The sequence below is a fragment of the Heptranchias perlo genome, chromosome 7 (genome assembly GCF_035084215.1).
Source record: "Heptranchias perlo isolate sHepPer1 chromosome 7, sHepPer1.hap1, whole genome shotgun sequence".
Taxonomy (NCBI): domain Eukaryota; kingdom Metazoa; phylum Chordata; class Chondrichthyes; order Hexanchiformes; family Hexanchidae; genus Heptranchias; species Heptranchias perlo.
Window position 1 is genome coordinate 58,339,262 of NC_090331.1, and position 18,053 is coordinate 58,357,314.

Consider the following 18,053-nt stretch of genomic DNA (forward strand, 5'->3'; position numbering starts at 1 on the left):
TTTTCTGACTGGTTCAACTAAATCATGCTAATTTACTGAAATTTAGATTAAAAAATGATGCCAGGGCAAACAAAGCAATTCAAAAGGTGCACTTTGAATCAATCAGATTTTTTTTCAAAGTAGTTCCAGCAGCAATCTTGGATTTCTGACCCAGTTGAGAATAAGTAACTCATTGTTACATATTCAGCTGGTTCATAAACATGTAAAAAAATAACTAACTGAGAAATGCATTAAAAGTTAAATAACTCACCCTAGATTCATTAAACTTAAATTAATATTAGAATTCCTTGCAAGAAGTTTCTTCTGCAGATGTCTACTCTTCTATGTGGCCTGGGATTTACGTTCCAGAGATGGAAATTTCATTTGAGCCTTGGATACTAGGGACTTCCAGCTGCTACAGACAAATTGTGTGTATGCTGTGGAATTACAGTACCCAGAATGCATAACGTCACATGGCAACCTAGGAAAAATTTATAAATAAGGGTGAGGCACGAGAGGCCAAAGAAAAAAATAAAAGCCTGGAAATAACCGTTGCAAATATTAGTGGGCAAACACTTGATGAATTGATATAGTCAGTAATCTAATATTTTAGACTTATATTGGAGATTTTGCAGGAACTTGTGGGCCCCAACTGGGGTCCAAGGTCTCATTTTTGGCCTGAACCCCCGGATTCAAGAAAAATCCTGCACCCTTACAAAGGCCTATGAGGAGGCACCTGAGGGGGTTTTCTGGGGTTGGGTCTGACATCCACTCTGGACCTGGCATTCACCAGACTATCTGGTCATTATCTCATTGCTGTTTATGGGACCTTACTGTGTGCAAAATTAGCTGCCGCATTTCCTACATTACAACAGTGATTACAGTTCCAAAGCATTTCATTGACTGTAAGGTGCTTTGGGACGCTCTGAGGTTGTGAAAGGTGCTATATAAATACAAGTTCTTCAAGTGCGGTGGAGGCCTCATCCATGCTTTCCCAAGGCCAGAAACCCTGTCCCAAATTCTGGGGAGGGGGGTCGTAGTCTGGGCGGGCTGCGGGCGCCTGTAAGGATGCATCAGCGTTAGCCGCCTTGGTCCAAGCTGATGCGCTCTTCCAAGGCAGAGCGGAATCCTCCTAAAGCCCAAATGGGCCAAAGAAATTTTTTTTTAAAAGACCTCAGCTCTGATTCTAGCCATTCCAACTAGAGAAAATAATTGATCCCCTCTGGGATCAATAACCTTACTCTCTTGAAGGTTTGGGTCCTTTACAAGCCTTTAAAGGAATCATACTGGGCCTCAACAGGCATAAGTTCAAGGGTGTAAAGAAAGGAAATTCCCAGAGAAGCTCAGGAACTCACCTTGACATGCCCCCTTGATGTAGGGGGTGGCTAAGTGAAAGATCTGCCCAAGGTGCCCCCCCCACACCCCCAATCAGAATTTAAAGTCCAGTCCAAATGGGGCAGAGTCCTGTTGGAGCTGGGATCCGGTTCATATTCTGAGCCTTCCACTGGGTGTAAATGAAACTTATAGGGCATGATTTTGACCCCGAACCGGGAAGGGGGCAGGGGGGTCAAAATGCGAATGGGAAACCTGGAAGTACAGGTTTCCCGGAGGTCCTTACGATTTTGAAGTAATGACGTCCTTTTTTTTGTCGGTTTGCTGTCCTACTGGACGGCCAGATTGACAGGCTGGCCTTAGTCGGACGGGAGAGCAGTCAGGGAGGGGATGTCTTTAGGTAAGTCTTTGTTTGTATGGATTGGGTGGGGGGGGGGCATGGGTGGGCACGGGGGTCACGGTGGGGGGAGTGTTGGGATCGAGGGGATCCGTGATCGTTGGGGCGGAATCGGGGATCATTGCGGTGGTCCGTGATCGTTGGGGGGGGTTCAGATCTGGGGGGGGTCAGGGTCCACGATCTTCAGGGGGGTCGGAGATCGGTGGGGGGCGTCCGTAATTATTGGGGGGTTGGTGATCTGGGGAGGGTGGGGGGGCGTCCGGGATCATTGGGGTGGTGGAGGTTGGTGGGGTCTGCGATCGTTGAGGGGTGGTCGGAGATCGTTGGGGGGGGGGGGGGTCGCTGCAGGTAGGCTTGTTGGGCCTGGGGGATGCAATCTTGCTCCTCCAGGCCCACATACCTGTTAGTTTCGGGCCTTCTTTCACGTTGCGTAAAAGAGAAGGCCCGGGAATCCCGGCCCCCAGGGGTTGAAATTGGAAACTCTGGAAAAACGCAGCTTTCTTGAAAGGTTTCAACCACCAACCTGCCTCCTGGGAGCGGGCTGGTCGCCCGCCCCGATGAAAACCAGAAGTGGGCGGGTTGGAGGCGAGTCCAAAATGGTTGTGAATTTGAATGCCCCCCCCGCCCCCAACCCATCGGTTTTTCCCTTTTAAAATCGTGCCCATACTCTCCCCAGGCTCAGGAATTTCAGGGCCATAAGATGTGGTAAAGGCTGGTTTTGATATGTTTGGAACCCACATGTGATAGATGAAGGAGGGATTCAGAGATCATGCAGCAAATGCGATGATCTCTGCTTACAGCAATAATTGCCCAAAGTCAGGACTTGTCCTCCAGTAGCAGTAAATATATAGGCCAGAAACAAGTGGCTCTCAAGTTACTAACAGTTCCTTATCAGCACCTGCCTTTGATCAAGTGGCAGAGGGAGCACCCCAAATCATCCAGCCGCACCACACATGGTTGGTGAGGTTCAGCTGTGAAAATTCTGGAGTCTGTGCTACCCAAAGCATCAAGCATACCAGGTATATGTCAACTATTGTGACCATTGTTTGAGGAGGCATCAGCAAAGATATCATCTCCAATCTGCATCAACTCCCACAACCAGAACTGCAGACGAGGAACAATTTTCACAATAAACAAACTGCATATTCCTGCCACGTTGGTAGGGCTAATCTAGGCTACGACATATTGAGGTACGTAGCCAGCAAAATCACAAACAGATCCTCAGGAGACCTCTTAGAAATCCTTCACACCTAATTCTTCCAACAGGGCATCACATAGAAGTCACACTGGCACAAAAATAAGAGAGACTAGAGGAACTAGTACAAAAGCACAAGTAGGCAATACACCAATGCATTGCCTTAACTGCATTGCTCATATTCCCTCTTACATTAATAAAACCAAATGTTTAAAACCATAAAGTTTGCAGTGATTACTAGAATAAATATAAAAAATTGTGTATACACATAAAAAAAATTTAGTCTTGTGCCAAAAATAAACAGCCAGGCAACTTTAGTTCAAATGTATTTTCACAGTTCTGCATTTGGTCCTTGTGTTTGCAGAAAGGGTCATGTGCGTGCCTGAAGTGAAGAAAAATAAATTGTTGATCAGCATCCGTTGCACCCAAGTTGCTTCTGGCACTAGTTGATATAATTTTATGAAGCAAGTGGAAAATGGGGCTATAATGCTATGGCCCTATATCCAACCTGCACTCGTATTCTGCAAGGATCCCCACTGATAACGGGTCCTTGTAAAATTACTACTAATAGCTTATACTCATCTTTATATTTTTATAACATATTTATAATTATTAATGATCCTAATAAAATGGTAAAAGTGAATGATAGTTGAGATAAGCTTTCTTAATGTCATCACTATGGAATAATACAAAAACATAAAATCACAGGGTTGTACAACAAAGGATTTTTTTCAGTATGAAAACCATGGCATTTAAGCATTACAGTAATAGACATGGTGAGCATAAAATAGTGAATATCAGCTATAATAGTTTAAAAATATAACACAGAGCATCATACATTTTGGGCATCCTTTCATTGACAAAACCATCACCAAAACTTAAATAACACTGAAGAACAAAACTAAGATTGAAATACATTTTAAGCAGGTTTAAAAGAAGCTCTCATTTTTTGTTTTACATTTCTAAAGCCTAATTTCTCATAAACAAAGTAATAAATATGGGCTACCTTTTGTAAAAAGCTGTTAACTATGTTACATTGAGTTTTCTTCTTTGCTTAATGAGAAATTCAAAGCACAGATGGTGGTTAAATGTTGTTTATTACCCTACAAAAGTACATAGATAATTTTGGTATGAGCAGATGTTTCACACTCAGTAAACACTTTTTTTTGCGAGAGCTGTATATGAAAAGGTAGTGAGTAATCCTTTCCTCAAGCCTGTTAAAATGGTATTGCACTCTCTTTTTGAAACAGATCAGTGTTTCCTTCTTCATTTGTGTATGGGGGAGCCACACACAATGTCACAGAGACATTTTCTTTCTCTGATTCACCTTGCACACATCAGAATATCAATTATTCATTCCAAGTAAGTCTTCGTTCTTCAGACTACAGATGTATGCGCGTGTTAGCTTGCTTTTGGATTTTTGGAATAAGCTTCTACCTACGGACCTTGTTTTAGTTCTGTAGAAAGGTAAGTGCCTAGAAAACATGTTCCCATTTAATTCGGAGGCTGTCTGTCGAGGTTTAACATCCTGGAAAAGGCTAGTACCTGGCATAATTTTCTGCTTTTTACTGGTAGTCAAACATTAAGATTTTTTTTTAAGTTTGATGGAGACAGAGTCTCACTGTCAGTTCTTGTTTCAAAAATCAAACAGTTAAAAGAATTCTGAGAAAATGGTAATTTTTTTCCCCTATTTGTGCCAATTTTGTTTTCTTTTTGAATATTTTTGTGAAAATTATGAATGTTTAGGACTTTAGTAGGGGAACTTGCTTGGAAGACTTACAGGATCCATTAGCAAAACAGCTGAGATGAGCGCAGTTTAAATTGCATGATCTTTGAAGCACCCTGAGTTCATGACCAATGTTAATTTTGCTGCCTCACAGCTAAATAAATCGTTAGAGCTAGTTCTTTGGTGATGTCATCAGCACTCATTATCCACACACAAGCATTCAAAATATCAATAGAAAAAGATGGAAAAGACAGAAGGATGTTAATATTCATTCTAAAGCTCCAAAACAGGCTCTCTTGAACTTGAGAGCGCTGGCCTGGCCCAATTTTCCGTAGGGAGCCCTTTTAGCAAACCTTACCCGTAGAGCTTGGCCTGTAGCACACTTGGCTGGGGATCAGAAAATATGGCCAGGGAGCAGGTCTTAAACAGTTTGCCATTAAAAGGCAAATTGTGGTGGGGACAGAAAATGTGGTAATTCATTACACTGCAACAGTAGACATGAAATTCATTTATTTATAAATTACTTTTTGATGGTGATTGCGGCTTAGGCCGCAGCAACCGCTGAAGAATTGTGAGCAGAGGAGGCCTAGTGCCTGCTCCGCTAAGGGCTCCTGAAACAGGCATTGCATGTGAAAGGGGCCTAATATCTGTTTTAGGCAGGCACCATGGGTGCCTGGGCAGCCACCTATGCCAATATGGCATTCCCTGTACCCCTGGCACTGATCAGGCACAGGACGTTGCTCCCCGAAATTGGCCTCCATTGTGCCCGCTTCATGCACCCCCCTCCCAATAAAATGGGTGCAATGAGGTCCCATTTCTACCTCTAAAGGTAAACAATCGGCTTTTGTTAGTGATGTTGGAAAATTATTGGCAATTCATATGAGATAAATATGAAAGGTATCAAGATGTCATGGATTAATAATATTTGTATTTTAACCTGTCGACCAGTATCTCTCATAGCTGTGTAAGTGAATGCTGCATAGAATATTCTGATATAATGGGTTAGACAGTAAATGTACTTACCTGTTTATATTTAACTTACTTCAAGGTCATCAACATAGGGAACAGCATGGCTCCTGGTCTTCGACTGCAAATTACACAGCCCAACACATTGGAAGCAAATGGCATGAAGCTGTTTGAAATTCTTGACATAAAGGTAGGATAACTGTTATACTTTTTCAGATGTTGGTTGAAAAAAAAACTGACCTGTAACACCACGTTGCTATTGGACTCTAAAAATCTGATTAAGCAGATTCGTGTAGAGTAAAATTGGTCACTACATAGTTTTGCCCATTTTATTTCTATAACATGTATAATATTGCATTTTCAACCTGCTCTCACTGTAAGTGTGGTTCCCCACTGGGAGCACAGGGATCACAGAGTTACACACAGATTCCTCTTACACTCCTTACTAGTATGTCTACAGATGGTGCAGTACAGGCATAACATTGAAATTTACACGAAACACAGAAAGTTAGCATGCAGTTATAGCAAGCAATTAGGAAGACAAATGGTATGTTGGCCTTTATTGCAAGAGGGTTGGAGTACAAGAGTAAGGAAGTCTTGCTGCAATTGTACTGGACTTTGGTGAGACCACACCTGGAGTACTGTGTACAGTTTTGATTTCCTTACCTAGGGAAGGATGTACTTGCCTTAAAGGTGGTGTAATGAAAGTTCACTAGATTGATTCCTGGAATGAGAGGGTTGTCCTATGAGGAAAGATTGAGTAGAATGGGCCTCTATTCTATGGAGTTCAGAAGAAAGAGAGGTGATCTCATTGAAACATTTAAGATTCTGAGAGGCTGTTTCCCCTGGCTGGAGAGTGTAGAACTAGGGGGCATAGTCTCAGGATAAGGGGTCGGTCATTTAGGACTGAGATGTGGAGCGATTTCTTCACTGAGGGTTGTGAATCCTTGGAATATTTTACCCCAGAGGGCTGTGGATGCTCAGTTGTTGAGTATAGTCAAGGCTGGGTTCTTATGAAATAGATTAACAGTCAAATAGCATCATTCTTTACTTTGGCACTTAAAAAATTCATTTTCTAATAACTGCATTGCTGGTAAAATGAATTGGCTTCCTCTGTTGCTAAGATAATGATGCAATGATTGGTAATTTCCTATTGCTGAACTGATACCATAATAATTGCATCTTTACTTTGATGTAACTATTATAGCACTAATTAATATGATATAACATAATGGGCTGAATAATATACCAATGTGATGACAAATTTCACGTTTTTCTTTGGTGATTCTTGATCTTGTACAAATGTAGCATGGAGTATACTCACAATGTTAGCATGTAATAGATACATCACTGAGGTTTAGAAGAGTACGAGAAAAGATGAGGTAAATCAAAAAGTAGTTGGGTGATGCCAAGCTTGGCCTTTAAAAGCCTATAAATTGTAGGAGGATGGGAAGACTGATGGAGGTAAGCAAGTTCTACAGTAATGATGATCTAGGAAAGAATGGGTTGGAGTAGGAGATAGTCTTGATTTCAGTATGATGAGGATGCAGTGAGGAAGATGATGTTGTGGTACAGTATTATGGAGCTTCAGAAGGACAGGACAAATCAAGAAAATTACCTTAGCAAATTGATAAAATAGATAAGAAAGGTTATAATGGACAGAAAGAGATTGGAAACCAGAGGTGAGAAAAGGACAATCGATCAGATGACAAGTTTTTTGATGTATCCTCTCTAGAAGTGCAAGAGGGGTGATGGAAGACCTCCCCAGGAAGAAAGACCTGTATTTATATAGTCGCTTATCATGTCTCTCAAAACATAGGCAAATGAGGCAGCCATTTTGTACAAATCAAGGTTCAACAAATAGTGCCAAAGGATCTTTAACATCTTCCTGAACCACCAGAACGGGCAAATGGGAATCTCAGTTTAATGTTTCATCCAAAAGATGACACCTCTGGCAATACAGCACTTCCTCAGTAATACCAGCTAAATTATGCACTAAAGTCCTGGTGTGGAGCTCAAATGTGCATCTTTCTGGGCTGAATTTCCCTCCCCGTCATCCTCCCAAAGCCCCCGCCAGAGCTGCCACTGGCTTTTCCTTCCCCGCCTGCAAAGATTTATCAATATCTGTTATGTCATTTGTTGGCTAATATTGATATTTAGTATGGTATCTCATTTCTTTAAACTTGTCTTTTTTTTACAGCCCAGTAATGGAGAATGTCAATTTGACAGACATTCAGAAAACTGTACTGCATTACCGAATGTAACAATATTTCATCACATGATTAACTTTTTCTTGAAGTTTGGAAAAAAAGTATTGGTAAGGATCAATGTAAAATTAAACAAATTGAACTGAGGTTTAAATGATGAAATAGAGAATAATGGATACTTGGAAGTGATTATGAGCCAATAATCTAATCAAAGGTATGATAAACTAGTAGAGCAAAGCGCCATCTGTAAATAATAGTTATCCAGACCTAAAGATAAAATCACAACCTCAATCACTCTACACTATGAAAAAAAGTAACCCTTCATTCGGCACCATCTTCCAAACTTGTTCTTTCCGTAACAAGCTTTCTTCTCTCGCTCTCTGTTTTATCTGCCTGTATGACTCAGTTCATTACTGGGCAGGGCACTTACCAACTGAAGAGGAGAAGCTTTCACAACTTCAGGATGTCCTAAAGTGCTTTACAGCCAATGAAGTTTTTTTGAAGTGTAGTCACTCTCAATGTAGGGAAACATGGCAGCCAATTTGCACACAGCAAGGTCCCACCAACAGCAATAAGATGATGACTAGATCATCTGTTTTAGTGATGTTAGTTGAGGGATTAAATATTGGCCAGGACACCAGGGAGCACGTCCCTGCTGTTCTTCGAATAGTGTCATGGAATCTTTGATGACCACTTGAGAGGGCAGATGGGGCCTCGGTTTAACATCTCATCCAAAAGACGAATGCCAAATGACCATTGGTTTTGGATAAATTTCTTTTGACATTTACAAAGCCCACCTAGCTTTAAATTGGCTCTTTCTATCCTTGTGAATTTCTATCTCCAGTCTGAATTTCACAATGAACTTGGTGGATCTCCAATGCCCTTAAATTTTCCTTCCCTCCTTTGTAGAATACCATATTAGTTTGGGCTAACGTCAATTTAACCTGGCAATGTCCAGAAAAGACAAACTGAATAGAGTTTCTGATACCTTCAAATGGATCTTGCATACCGTGTGATAATTTGTACTTGTTTTTATTTCCTATTTTTGAGTCAGTGAGGTGGTCGACATGACATATCAAGAACAGAATGGGACCAGCTTTGAGCTTGGAGAAGGCCTCTGTCTTCACTTCCCCCTACTCCTTTGATGATTTTATAGCGCAAATGTCCAGGGTGGCCTCTTCAAAGTGAATCAAGTGCCCTCTTCCAGTTTGAGTCTGTTCCCTTGTATTAGGTGCCACTTTGTCCTGCAAGCAGCTAAGTAGTCTTGAGATGTTATAAATCTAAGGAGCAGTGACAGGCATGTGCCTAATGTGCAACCACCCTGTATGTCTGTAGCTAATGATGCATCATGCAGCTAGGTTGTGTTACAATGATTTGCTATGTGAAGCCCTTTAAAGGCATTTGCGTGTGAAGTTTCAATTGTATGTTGCAGCTTGTCTTTGTTGCCCTGATAAAATTATGAACATGATATGCAACAAAAGAGTTGTAAAGTTGTCTTATGACTTCACATGGGGAGCAGTAAACATGTAACAGATTAACGGGCAACATTGAGTGGCATCCATACTTGGGTCATTTACCTAAACTGTGGTACCATTGGGTAGCCTTACTTTGGCAGCTTTATGATCCATCATCGTCTTCCACATTTGTTTCCAGGACTTGTGAATATTATACACACATTGATCTTGGTCAGCACCCCTCGCCAGGCATGCTGCACTGCTGTCCCCTGGAAGCTGTCCTGAAGTGCCAAACATGGCAATCCTCCACAAAACCACCTCATGCAGCAGCACCTCCACTTCGCCATCCATCAATGTGGGTTCAAATACTGCAACACTCAAGCACTGGTCCAGATATTCAGTTTCCTGCGTCCATATTTTTGTCATCATCCATGACCTTTTTGCCAGCTAAAACTTTTCAGCCCCCTACATTTGGAGACTTACTTTCAAATAGCTCGCTCCTGTTAAATGGCTGCTAGAGGAATCTGCAAAACATGTAATAAAGTCTCTGTCCCTTAAGGAGCTTCATCACCTTACATTTAATACCCATTGTCAATAGGTAGAGCTAACAATGAATGGTATTTCCACCCGAAGAGTATGAAATCCTTTTGCTTTCTTGTGGTTTATAAAGCGAAGATATGTGTTGAATTAAGGACAATTGATAATTCTGCCTTTGAAGATTTTATTACTTTGTACCCCTTTCTGCGGCATCTACTTGCCACAAAAGGTTGATCAGGTAACTTGTTTACATGCTTCTGCCAGTTAGTCACTGTAATTGACTAGTAGCAAGTGTGCAGCATTTCTCCACCTTTATTCACTTTTAGCACTTTCCCTGTGGCAAAGCACTTCGTGAGTTACTGATCTCAGCCAATTGACTGAGTATTTTGAATATGAGCCCATGTCCTATACTCCATGACACCTCTAGGTGAGGCTATTCTAAATTAGAGTAGTGCAAATAATCACTTTGAATTTCAACCTTCTACCAATTAGGTTTAAATTTTTTCTGCAGTCCTGTTTCAGACATGGAATTTCCTGCTTACAAATCACGTGCCAGCTAGGAGACATTGAACGTGGAAAAGCCGTATCCATCCATGTTGCTATGAGACTCAATTATGCATTTCTGGCATTAGTAAGTTTTATTTTGTGCATTTTTGTATATGTGTGGGGTTTGAGATCTTTTAAGTATTGCTTTTATAAATGAACTCTGAATACAGAACCTTGATGCTTTGAATAATCTGTACAACTAACATACAACCAAAGTCTAATGATCATGGGAGAGGGGCAAAATAAACATCACCATGTAAGTAAGGTTTTTTAGTAGTATTTGAACAAAAAAATTTGAAATATTTATATCTGGTGTTTGTACTCTTCTCATCCCTCCCCAATTGCTGCTAGATATGCATGTCAGGGCGCTGTCTGTTAGTCAACATTATACAGCAGTGACGTTCATGAGCGGGCTAGGGACCATTTTTGCCTCTCCTCCCTTTCCCTTGTGGAATGTAAGCAAAGCTATCAATGCATTTTGAAAGCGACTCTAGTTGTAGAAAATCTCAGGTTTGAATTCCAGCCTGAAGTGCTGTTTTTTGACAATAATCCTGGTCGAAGGAAAAGGAATGGCTGCTAAAGGAAGCAATGGAGCACATGAAAGAGGCAATAAGGAACAAAATCATAAATTCAATGAATTTACATAGATTTATGATCTACAGCATTTGCAGATATATTTGTGCTTTGTTATTTTCATACTGGAAATCTCCACAGCCTTCTCTTTCAACGGTGGCAATTGTATTTAATGAAATTTAGATGTTACACAAAGTGCACTACTTATACATCTAAAGGAAACTGGTGTTAATATGATATTCTGTGATGTAAAAGTATGCTAATGCAATATTCTTGCATTGAAAAAAAGTACAGAATTCACATTTTGTTTCAACAGGATACCGCTTCTTCTACGTACTTTGTTACAGAAGCTGTGGCATCATCAGGGCAGAATCCCAACGTTATTGAAAATGAAAGAGGAACGAGCATAACTGTAAGTATTTCAATGCTTAAATTATATAATCTGTACACTTCACATTTTCTCCTATCAATTTTCTGGCATCCTCTCTTGAATTCATTTTGGATACAACTCCATGAGTGATGACAGCAACGCTCCAGCACATTGCCCAAGTGGCCAATTTACATGTGCAAGTCCAGATGTAATGTTATTTGACTACATTGGGGTATCACAGCAAAGCCCAATCCTTTCCTCACAGCTAACTGCATGCACTTTTCACCAGGGGTCAGTCATGGCAATCAAGAACAGGGATATTGTCTGATTTTTTTTCCTCCTTGTAGAGATGAAGCATTAACCCATTGGGAGAGAGAAAAAAATTAGAAGACATGTCAAACAGTTTAATCAATTACAGTCCTGCACATAGGTTACCTAACTTCTGGTTGGACAAGAGAACAGTCTGCAGCTTGGAAAGACTAAGCAAGAGATGGAGGGAAAAGAATCCATATTTTGGGGCGGGAATGAAAGCTGGGAATAAATAAATAATTGGTGTTAAGAGTAGGAATACTTCCCTGAGTGGCTCCGGGGGTAAATGAATTGAATTATGTGGTACAGAGCCATACAGATCCCAGTTTCACTGCTGCTCTAGGCTGATGTCACGTATGCTTGTATCAACATAAACTGTTCCTTTGTATTAGTTGCCATATTATCTTGCAAGCAGAGAAATAGTCGAGATATAAGTTTAAGGAGCACATACAGATATGTACCCAACCTGCAGCCCAGGCTACATGGCAGCAGCTGATCATGCAGTTAAGTTTTATTTGCTGTATGAAGCCCTTTTAAGATGCCAGTGTGCCTGAGGGTTCAGTTGTAAACTGCAGCTTGAATGTCCTGCTGGGGTATGGACACGTGTGGTAAGCAATGAAAGAGCTGTAAGAGCTTTCCATGGGCCAGCAGTAAATGCATAGCATATTGACAGGCATCATTTTTTGGAATGCATACTTGGGCTATTAACCTGGTATACGGTACTGTTGTGTAGTCGTAGCTTGGCAGCTTTCTTAAGGTCTGCTATTTCCTTCTGCCTCTGTTCTCAGATGCTGCGGGTTGTGTATGTAGTATTGACCCTGGCTTCTGGTTTCTGCCAGATATGTTGTACTTCTGTCCTCTGAGGAGGATGTCCTGGAGTGTCGAACAGAAAACTCTCTTTGTACCCATCTCATGCAGCAGCGTACCCGCTTCGCCATACATCAAACAACTAGTTTTAGGTGCTTCACTGCTCTACTGCTTGCCCATGGACCCAATTTTCTGCCTCCACATTTTTATTTGCCATCCACTAGTTTTTGCCAGCCAATTCTTTTGGCCCACAGGAGTGGAAAGATTACTAAAAATATTTACCTTTTTAAATAGACCCATCCTGCTTTGAGAGTTGCAGCTGCCACCAGATATTGTGCCTTCCCCTGTGTGAAAATTGGCTGCTGTGTTTGCCTATATTACAACAGTGATTGCACTTCAAAAGTACTTAATTTGCTGTGAAGTACTTTGGGAATCCTAAGGTTGTGAAAGGTGCTATATTAATACAAGTTCTTTCTTTTCTTTATTTACTCATCATTGTTTTGATCATGTAAAAATTCTGTTTAGTCTTGCAGAATTAATGACCATCTTTCTGTGTGTTAACTCAATTCTCATCTTTTTTCCTAGGTTATCATGCAAGCAGTTCATACTTCTAAACCAAAAATTAAAGTAGCAATAATAATTATTGCAATCGGTTTGTTCTTGGGGATTTTCATATTTGCTATATGTACAATCGTACTTTGGAAGGTAAGATTAATATTAACCCAGCTCTACAATTAAAATACCACCACAATTGTTAATATTGCCTTCCATGCACATACTATTTATCTGATGTTATAGGGCACAGATATTTCTCATATCAAAGTACATACTGAAGCAACAGGAATGTATTTTGAAGGAACATTAAAGTATAATAATTTGGGTGAAATGTAACTGCATATTTTGTTTTATAGTTTGACAAAAGAATATCAGTACTTTGAATTTTGGTTCAAACCTTATCCTGCTGCTCCTGACCCTAAAAAGGAAAATTAAAAAAAGTTATCTTGAATGGCCTCTTCTGTTACCGATCCTCTTCTGACAGGCCTTCATCTGGCAGGAAAACTACAGCAGCTTCCCCACTCAGGCCAGAGTTAAATTTGTAGTCGGGACCCAATGATGTCACCGAACCCCAATCTGCATATTTATAGAAAGATCCCGCCAGCTTTGGGTGGGTGGTTTAGCTGCCTGTCCAGAAGTGCCGATTAAAAATTGGGACTGGAGATCTGGACAGGGCATTGATAGATAAGTCACCTGGTGGATTTTAACTGCTTACCTGCCCAGTTTCCGCAGGGTGGGTAAGGATAAACTCCATCCCCCAGAAAAAACTCCATCCCCCAGAAAAAAGTAGGCTTCATTCAGATAGATGAATATTTTTAATCTGTTTTTCTTTATTGTTTATTATTCTTACTTTGCTCACAAAGATGAGGTAGAGAAGAACTAAAGAATGCTCCTGTCCACTGTCACCAATATTAAATTTTTTGTTGTATTGCCAGTGTCATTCTATCCATTTGACATCAGGCACACTTGCAAGATAACAGTGATTTCAGTATTTCGTTCCCACAAGATTGGGACACTATTATAGCTGCTATTTCAGCCAATAACTGACAAAAATCATCATAGTAACTTAAGAATTTTTTTTTATTTGTTCATGGGATGTGGGCATCGCTGGCAAGGCCAGCATTTATTGCCCATCCTTAATTTCAGTAACCTAAATGTTACTGTTTGGAATTTTACCTATTTTTGTAAGAAACTGTTTTGTGATTTCCATCCCCCTCTCCTTTAGGTTGGATTCTTTAAAAGAACGTTGAAAGCCAAAATGAATTTCAAAAAAAATAATTACCAGCAAGGAAGATGGAGTCATATAAAGCAAGAGGAAAATGATGATGATAATAAATAGATGTAAACACTTTCACCCAACTGATCCCTCCATCGCCCCATCCTATCCTGAATCCCCTTCCTTAATTTTTCTCATTCTCATCCATCCCTCTTCCTATCTCTCCTCTCACCTACTCCTCCCTCAGGTCCCCCCTCTGATCTTTCCTGCCCTCTTTGCCCATACCCCTACCCTCTTGCGAATCCCATTTTCCTCTATCCTCCCCCACCAAGCTGCGTGTCACTGGTTGTAAATGTGTGGCTGGATCCCCTCTTCAAAATCTTATGGTGGCCTTCAATTCTCTTCCCTAACTGCCCAGGCCTCTAACCATGCTCTATCTTCACCCTCGACCGCAGCCCCTTTCCATCCTCTACCTACCCCATCGGCCCCAGCCTCTAACCACACTTTACCTTTGTCCTTATTTCCCCTCCTGTAACCCTCCCGTCTTCCCCCGCAGCCTTTAACTGCCCTCCCATCCTACTCTAACTTTGACCTCCTGGCTTCTATTGGCCCAGGTCCAATTATCCCTCGCCCTCCAACCCCAACTGACCTGAAAACTACACTTCAGCTTGACTACCTGTGTGCAATGCCACAGCAGATCAACTAGTAGGAAAAAGAAATGGGAAATACAACATTAAGTAAATGGAAGCGTGACTCAACTGCATGGCTGTAAGCTTAGACCACTATTTTAAGAGAGACCAGCACTGGTCACGAGACTGCAAAAACCCACTGGAAAGTGCCACAAGACAATACACTGGAAGTGACCAGCATTTCATCAAATTTAGTTATTAGGTTGGAATATGTAACTTAATATCTGTAAGAACAATTATAGTATAAAATAATTTAACCTCAAGAGAAAAGTATTTAAAATAATTCAGATTTTCAAATGATGCAGTTGGCCTCGAGCTCAAGGTCCCACTATATAAAGAATGTCTACTCAAATTACATTCTGAAGCTCCTAGCTAAAAATCAGTCAGGGTGCGATGGGAAGTCTAAATTATGAAGTGTTGCAGGGTTGGACAAGAAAAACAAAATAACTAAATGACAAATTAAGGTGAATTGCTTAGAAAGATGAGCATACCTATTAGCTTGGAGAGTTCCACTTCCCCCTCTAGTGGAAGGAAGACTAATAAGTAAGAGATCAAAATTATTTAATAAACTAGTGGTAGTCAAAAGGAATTTTTGCATTTGCACAAAAGTCACTTAAGAAATTTAAAGAGTCGTGGTATAAACTATTGAATTTGGTTAATCAAACACACAAACCTTCCTCACACTGTAATCTGGAAATTGAAAAATGGGAAGCAAAGGATTTTAAAATAAAATGGATCACTGCAGAGTAGTTTAGATATTTTTTTGAGAATTCCATTGCTCATCTCCTACATTTTGTTTGTAAAGCTTAATTTTCTTAACCTCAAATTACAATGTATTCTAAAAATCAATTCCTTAAATTATCTTCCTGTCAGTGTTTTCACAATAAACTACGAAGAAATTTTCACAACAGTTTCAGAAATTACCACTTTTGTAAATTCTACTACTTTCCTACTATAATATTCACGTCATTTTGTAGAGTATAAAATTAATCATCAAAAGGTCATGCACGGATCCTTGTTCTTTTGGTTGTAGCATGCCATTTCTTTGAACTATAGTGGGAGAAGAGTTCACTGTACGCTACACGTAGCAAAATTGGTAATATAAACACGTTTACAATTTTACTACACATAGCACAAGGAAATCTTCCTCCAATTTTGCATGTAAATTGGTAATCAATCGATACATTCTCATAAAAGTACATTTTTCAGAATACAAAATTTCAAAAATATAAAAATTATACTTCTAAGTTGTATATTGCATAACATATTAATCAAATGTTGTAATTTTATAAAAGTAAAAGTAGTTACACATGTTGGTAGTAGAGTTCCATCTCGGTTACTGTCCGAAAAGAATCTTGATTCATCTCCCTCAGAAAAGCCCGGTGAAGTACAAACCACTCTAGGAATCTTTTGGTATTATCTTCACTATAGGCAGCTGCACTTCACTGTGGAATCATCACATTCTTCAATATTCCTTCCATACAGAGTAATTAGCTGTGAGTGGATCCTATGAAAGTCAAGTGAAAAAAATAATTTGCAAAATTCAGAAGACACTTTTCATTGTGATCCTGTTCTATACTCCACCAGTATAGAGTGTTTCAATAATAGTAATCAAAAATATACATCAAGGGCTGTAAACATAAATTTGTAGTCATTAATAGACAATGTAATACAACTTCTTGTGTGCCATTTAAACTGAGTTCTTGAATAAATGTCACTTAAAGTTTTTCACTCAAATGAAAATGTGTAAAAATATCTACATTCAAATATAAATAGTAAAGAGTTACTGCAAACATCTGACAGTTGTATCTGCAAATAGTCAATGCTTACTTTATATGAACTTCTGAAGTTTCCTCCATTAAGTCACCATCAACATTCCATGGGCAATTTCCTTTCAAAGAAATCACAGAGGAGCGACATGAACGAAAATCAGCATTCTCTTCTGATGTCTCATCGGCCCATCCGTATTTGATCCTTGATCGGATTTTAACTTCCTGCACTGTATATGTCTCCACAAAGGGAAAATTAAACTACAAGCAACAAGATAATGCAAAAAATATAAACAAATGTTTTTTTTTGTCAACTTAAAATTTAAAAATTGAGCACAAACTACCATTGACCATTATTAGTTCTTTCCAGTAGTTGCTTTTCTTTGTTTTTCTCGTGAATCATTAGCTTACAAGTTCATAAGGAGCAAGGACTCACTTACAGGAGTAGTCTGTGACGCTCACCTGAGGAAAATATCTAGTGTCAAAACCCCAAAACATAACATGTACCAAACTGGAGATGATTACTGAAACATAAATATATTTGTCTTTATAAACGTACATTAATTGTTTTCTTAAAACACAGACAGCTCAACAAGCAAGTATTTATAGACTGGCATAAAGAGTGGATTGTAAAATCATGCCAGTAAAAGGAGACAGGCTGAAAAGAGCTAATCTGGATTAGGCTGGACAGTGTTTTATATTAAGTAACAATCCAGTACCTAACATCTTGTGACAGGAAACTGATTCTCCTAAGGAGGACAAAGCAATGCTAACACCATTAGGAGAAGTCTATAGGATTTACTATTTATTAATCTAGGAAAACTAATTGAGTGGATCTAACAAAAAATACCACATGTTTGCATTTACCTGATTCTTTAGGTTACCATATCGTTTTAGGTGTTTTATAAAATCTGCTCGAGAAGTGTTTCGGACAGCAATAAGTGACATGCTTCCATCATCCAACCTAAAAGAGAAAATTAAATACTCACATAAGGCACATTATGTTCAGTTTAAATAGTGAAAGACTGCTGTATAGAAAAACTCTTTCGGGTTTGAACTTTTATGAATCTGTAGACTAGAAATTACTGTTGGTGATATTAGTGGATGAGCATTAAAAATAAATGGATTAATGATGCCATTATAATAGTGGACACAGGAATGTTATACGTATTTCATATGAACGAGTTAAGTGCTAGTCTGCTGATATTACCAACAGCAATTTTTAGCCTTGTTTTAATAGTACGGCTCAGCAATTGACACGTAAAAGTCTATGAATGAACAAGTTCATACAAAATTGTCAATGCATTTCAAGGACATTTGTAATAGCAAAAAAAGGAAAAAGGAATGTTGCAAGTTTGTTACAGCGTTTAGGTACGTGTTTAATCAGAACAATCCTAGTCTATAGTATTCTGAATTAGCATTGTAA

General features: G+C 39.6%; 2 protein-coding genes across 5 annotated transcripts in view; one reads left to right on the forward strand and one right to left on the reverse strand.

Annotated features, from left to right (window-relative positions):
• itga4 (integrin alpha 4) overlaps nucleotides 1–16,970 on the forward strand; it is a 122,235-nt gene extending 105,265 nt beyond the window's left edge. The window contains exons 22-28 of one of the 2 annotated variants that reach the window (XM_067987666.1): nucleotides 4,154–4,265; nucleotides 5,678–5,785; nucleotides 7,796–7,912; nucleotides 10,305–10,424; nucleotides 11,229–11,324; nucleotides 12,984–13,103; nucleotides 14,179–16,970. In XM_067987666.1, coding sequence (XP_067843767.1) covers nucleotides 4,154–4,265; nucleotides 5,678–5,785; nucleotides 7,796–7,912; nucleotides 10,305–10,424; nucleotides 11,229–11,324; nucleotides 12,984–13,103; nucleotides 14,179–14,292 — 787 coding nt within the window. In that variant the 3' untranslated portion in view covers nucleotides 14,293–16,970. Of the gene's footprint in view, nucleotides 1–4,153; nucleotides 4,266–5,677; nucleotides 5,786–7,795; nucleotides 7,913–8,856; nucleotides 10,270–10,304; nucleotides 10,425–11,228; nucleotides 11,325–12,983; nucleotides 13,104–14,178 lie in introns of those variants that run through there. The other variant, XM_067987667.1, reaches the window with a different exon arrangement.
• cerkl (ceramide kinase-like) overlaps nucleotides 13,764–18,053 on the reverse strand; it is a 157,482-nt gene continuing 153,192 nt past the window's right edge. For all 3 annotated transcript variants that reach the window (XM_067987668.1, XM_067987670.1, XM_067987669.1), the window contains 3 exons: nucleotides 17,495–17,591; nucleotides 16,689–16,888; nucleotides 13,764–16,365 (listed from right to left, as the gene is read on the reverse strand). In XM_067987668.1, coding sequence (XP_067843769.1) covers nucleotides 16,284–16,365; nucleotides 16,689–16,888; nucleotides 17,495–17,591 — 379 coding nt within the window. In that variant the 3' untranslated portion in view covers nucleotides 13,764–16,283. The remainder of the gene's footprint in view (nucleotides 16,366–16,688; nucleotides 16,889–17,494; nucleotides 17,592–18,053) is intronic.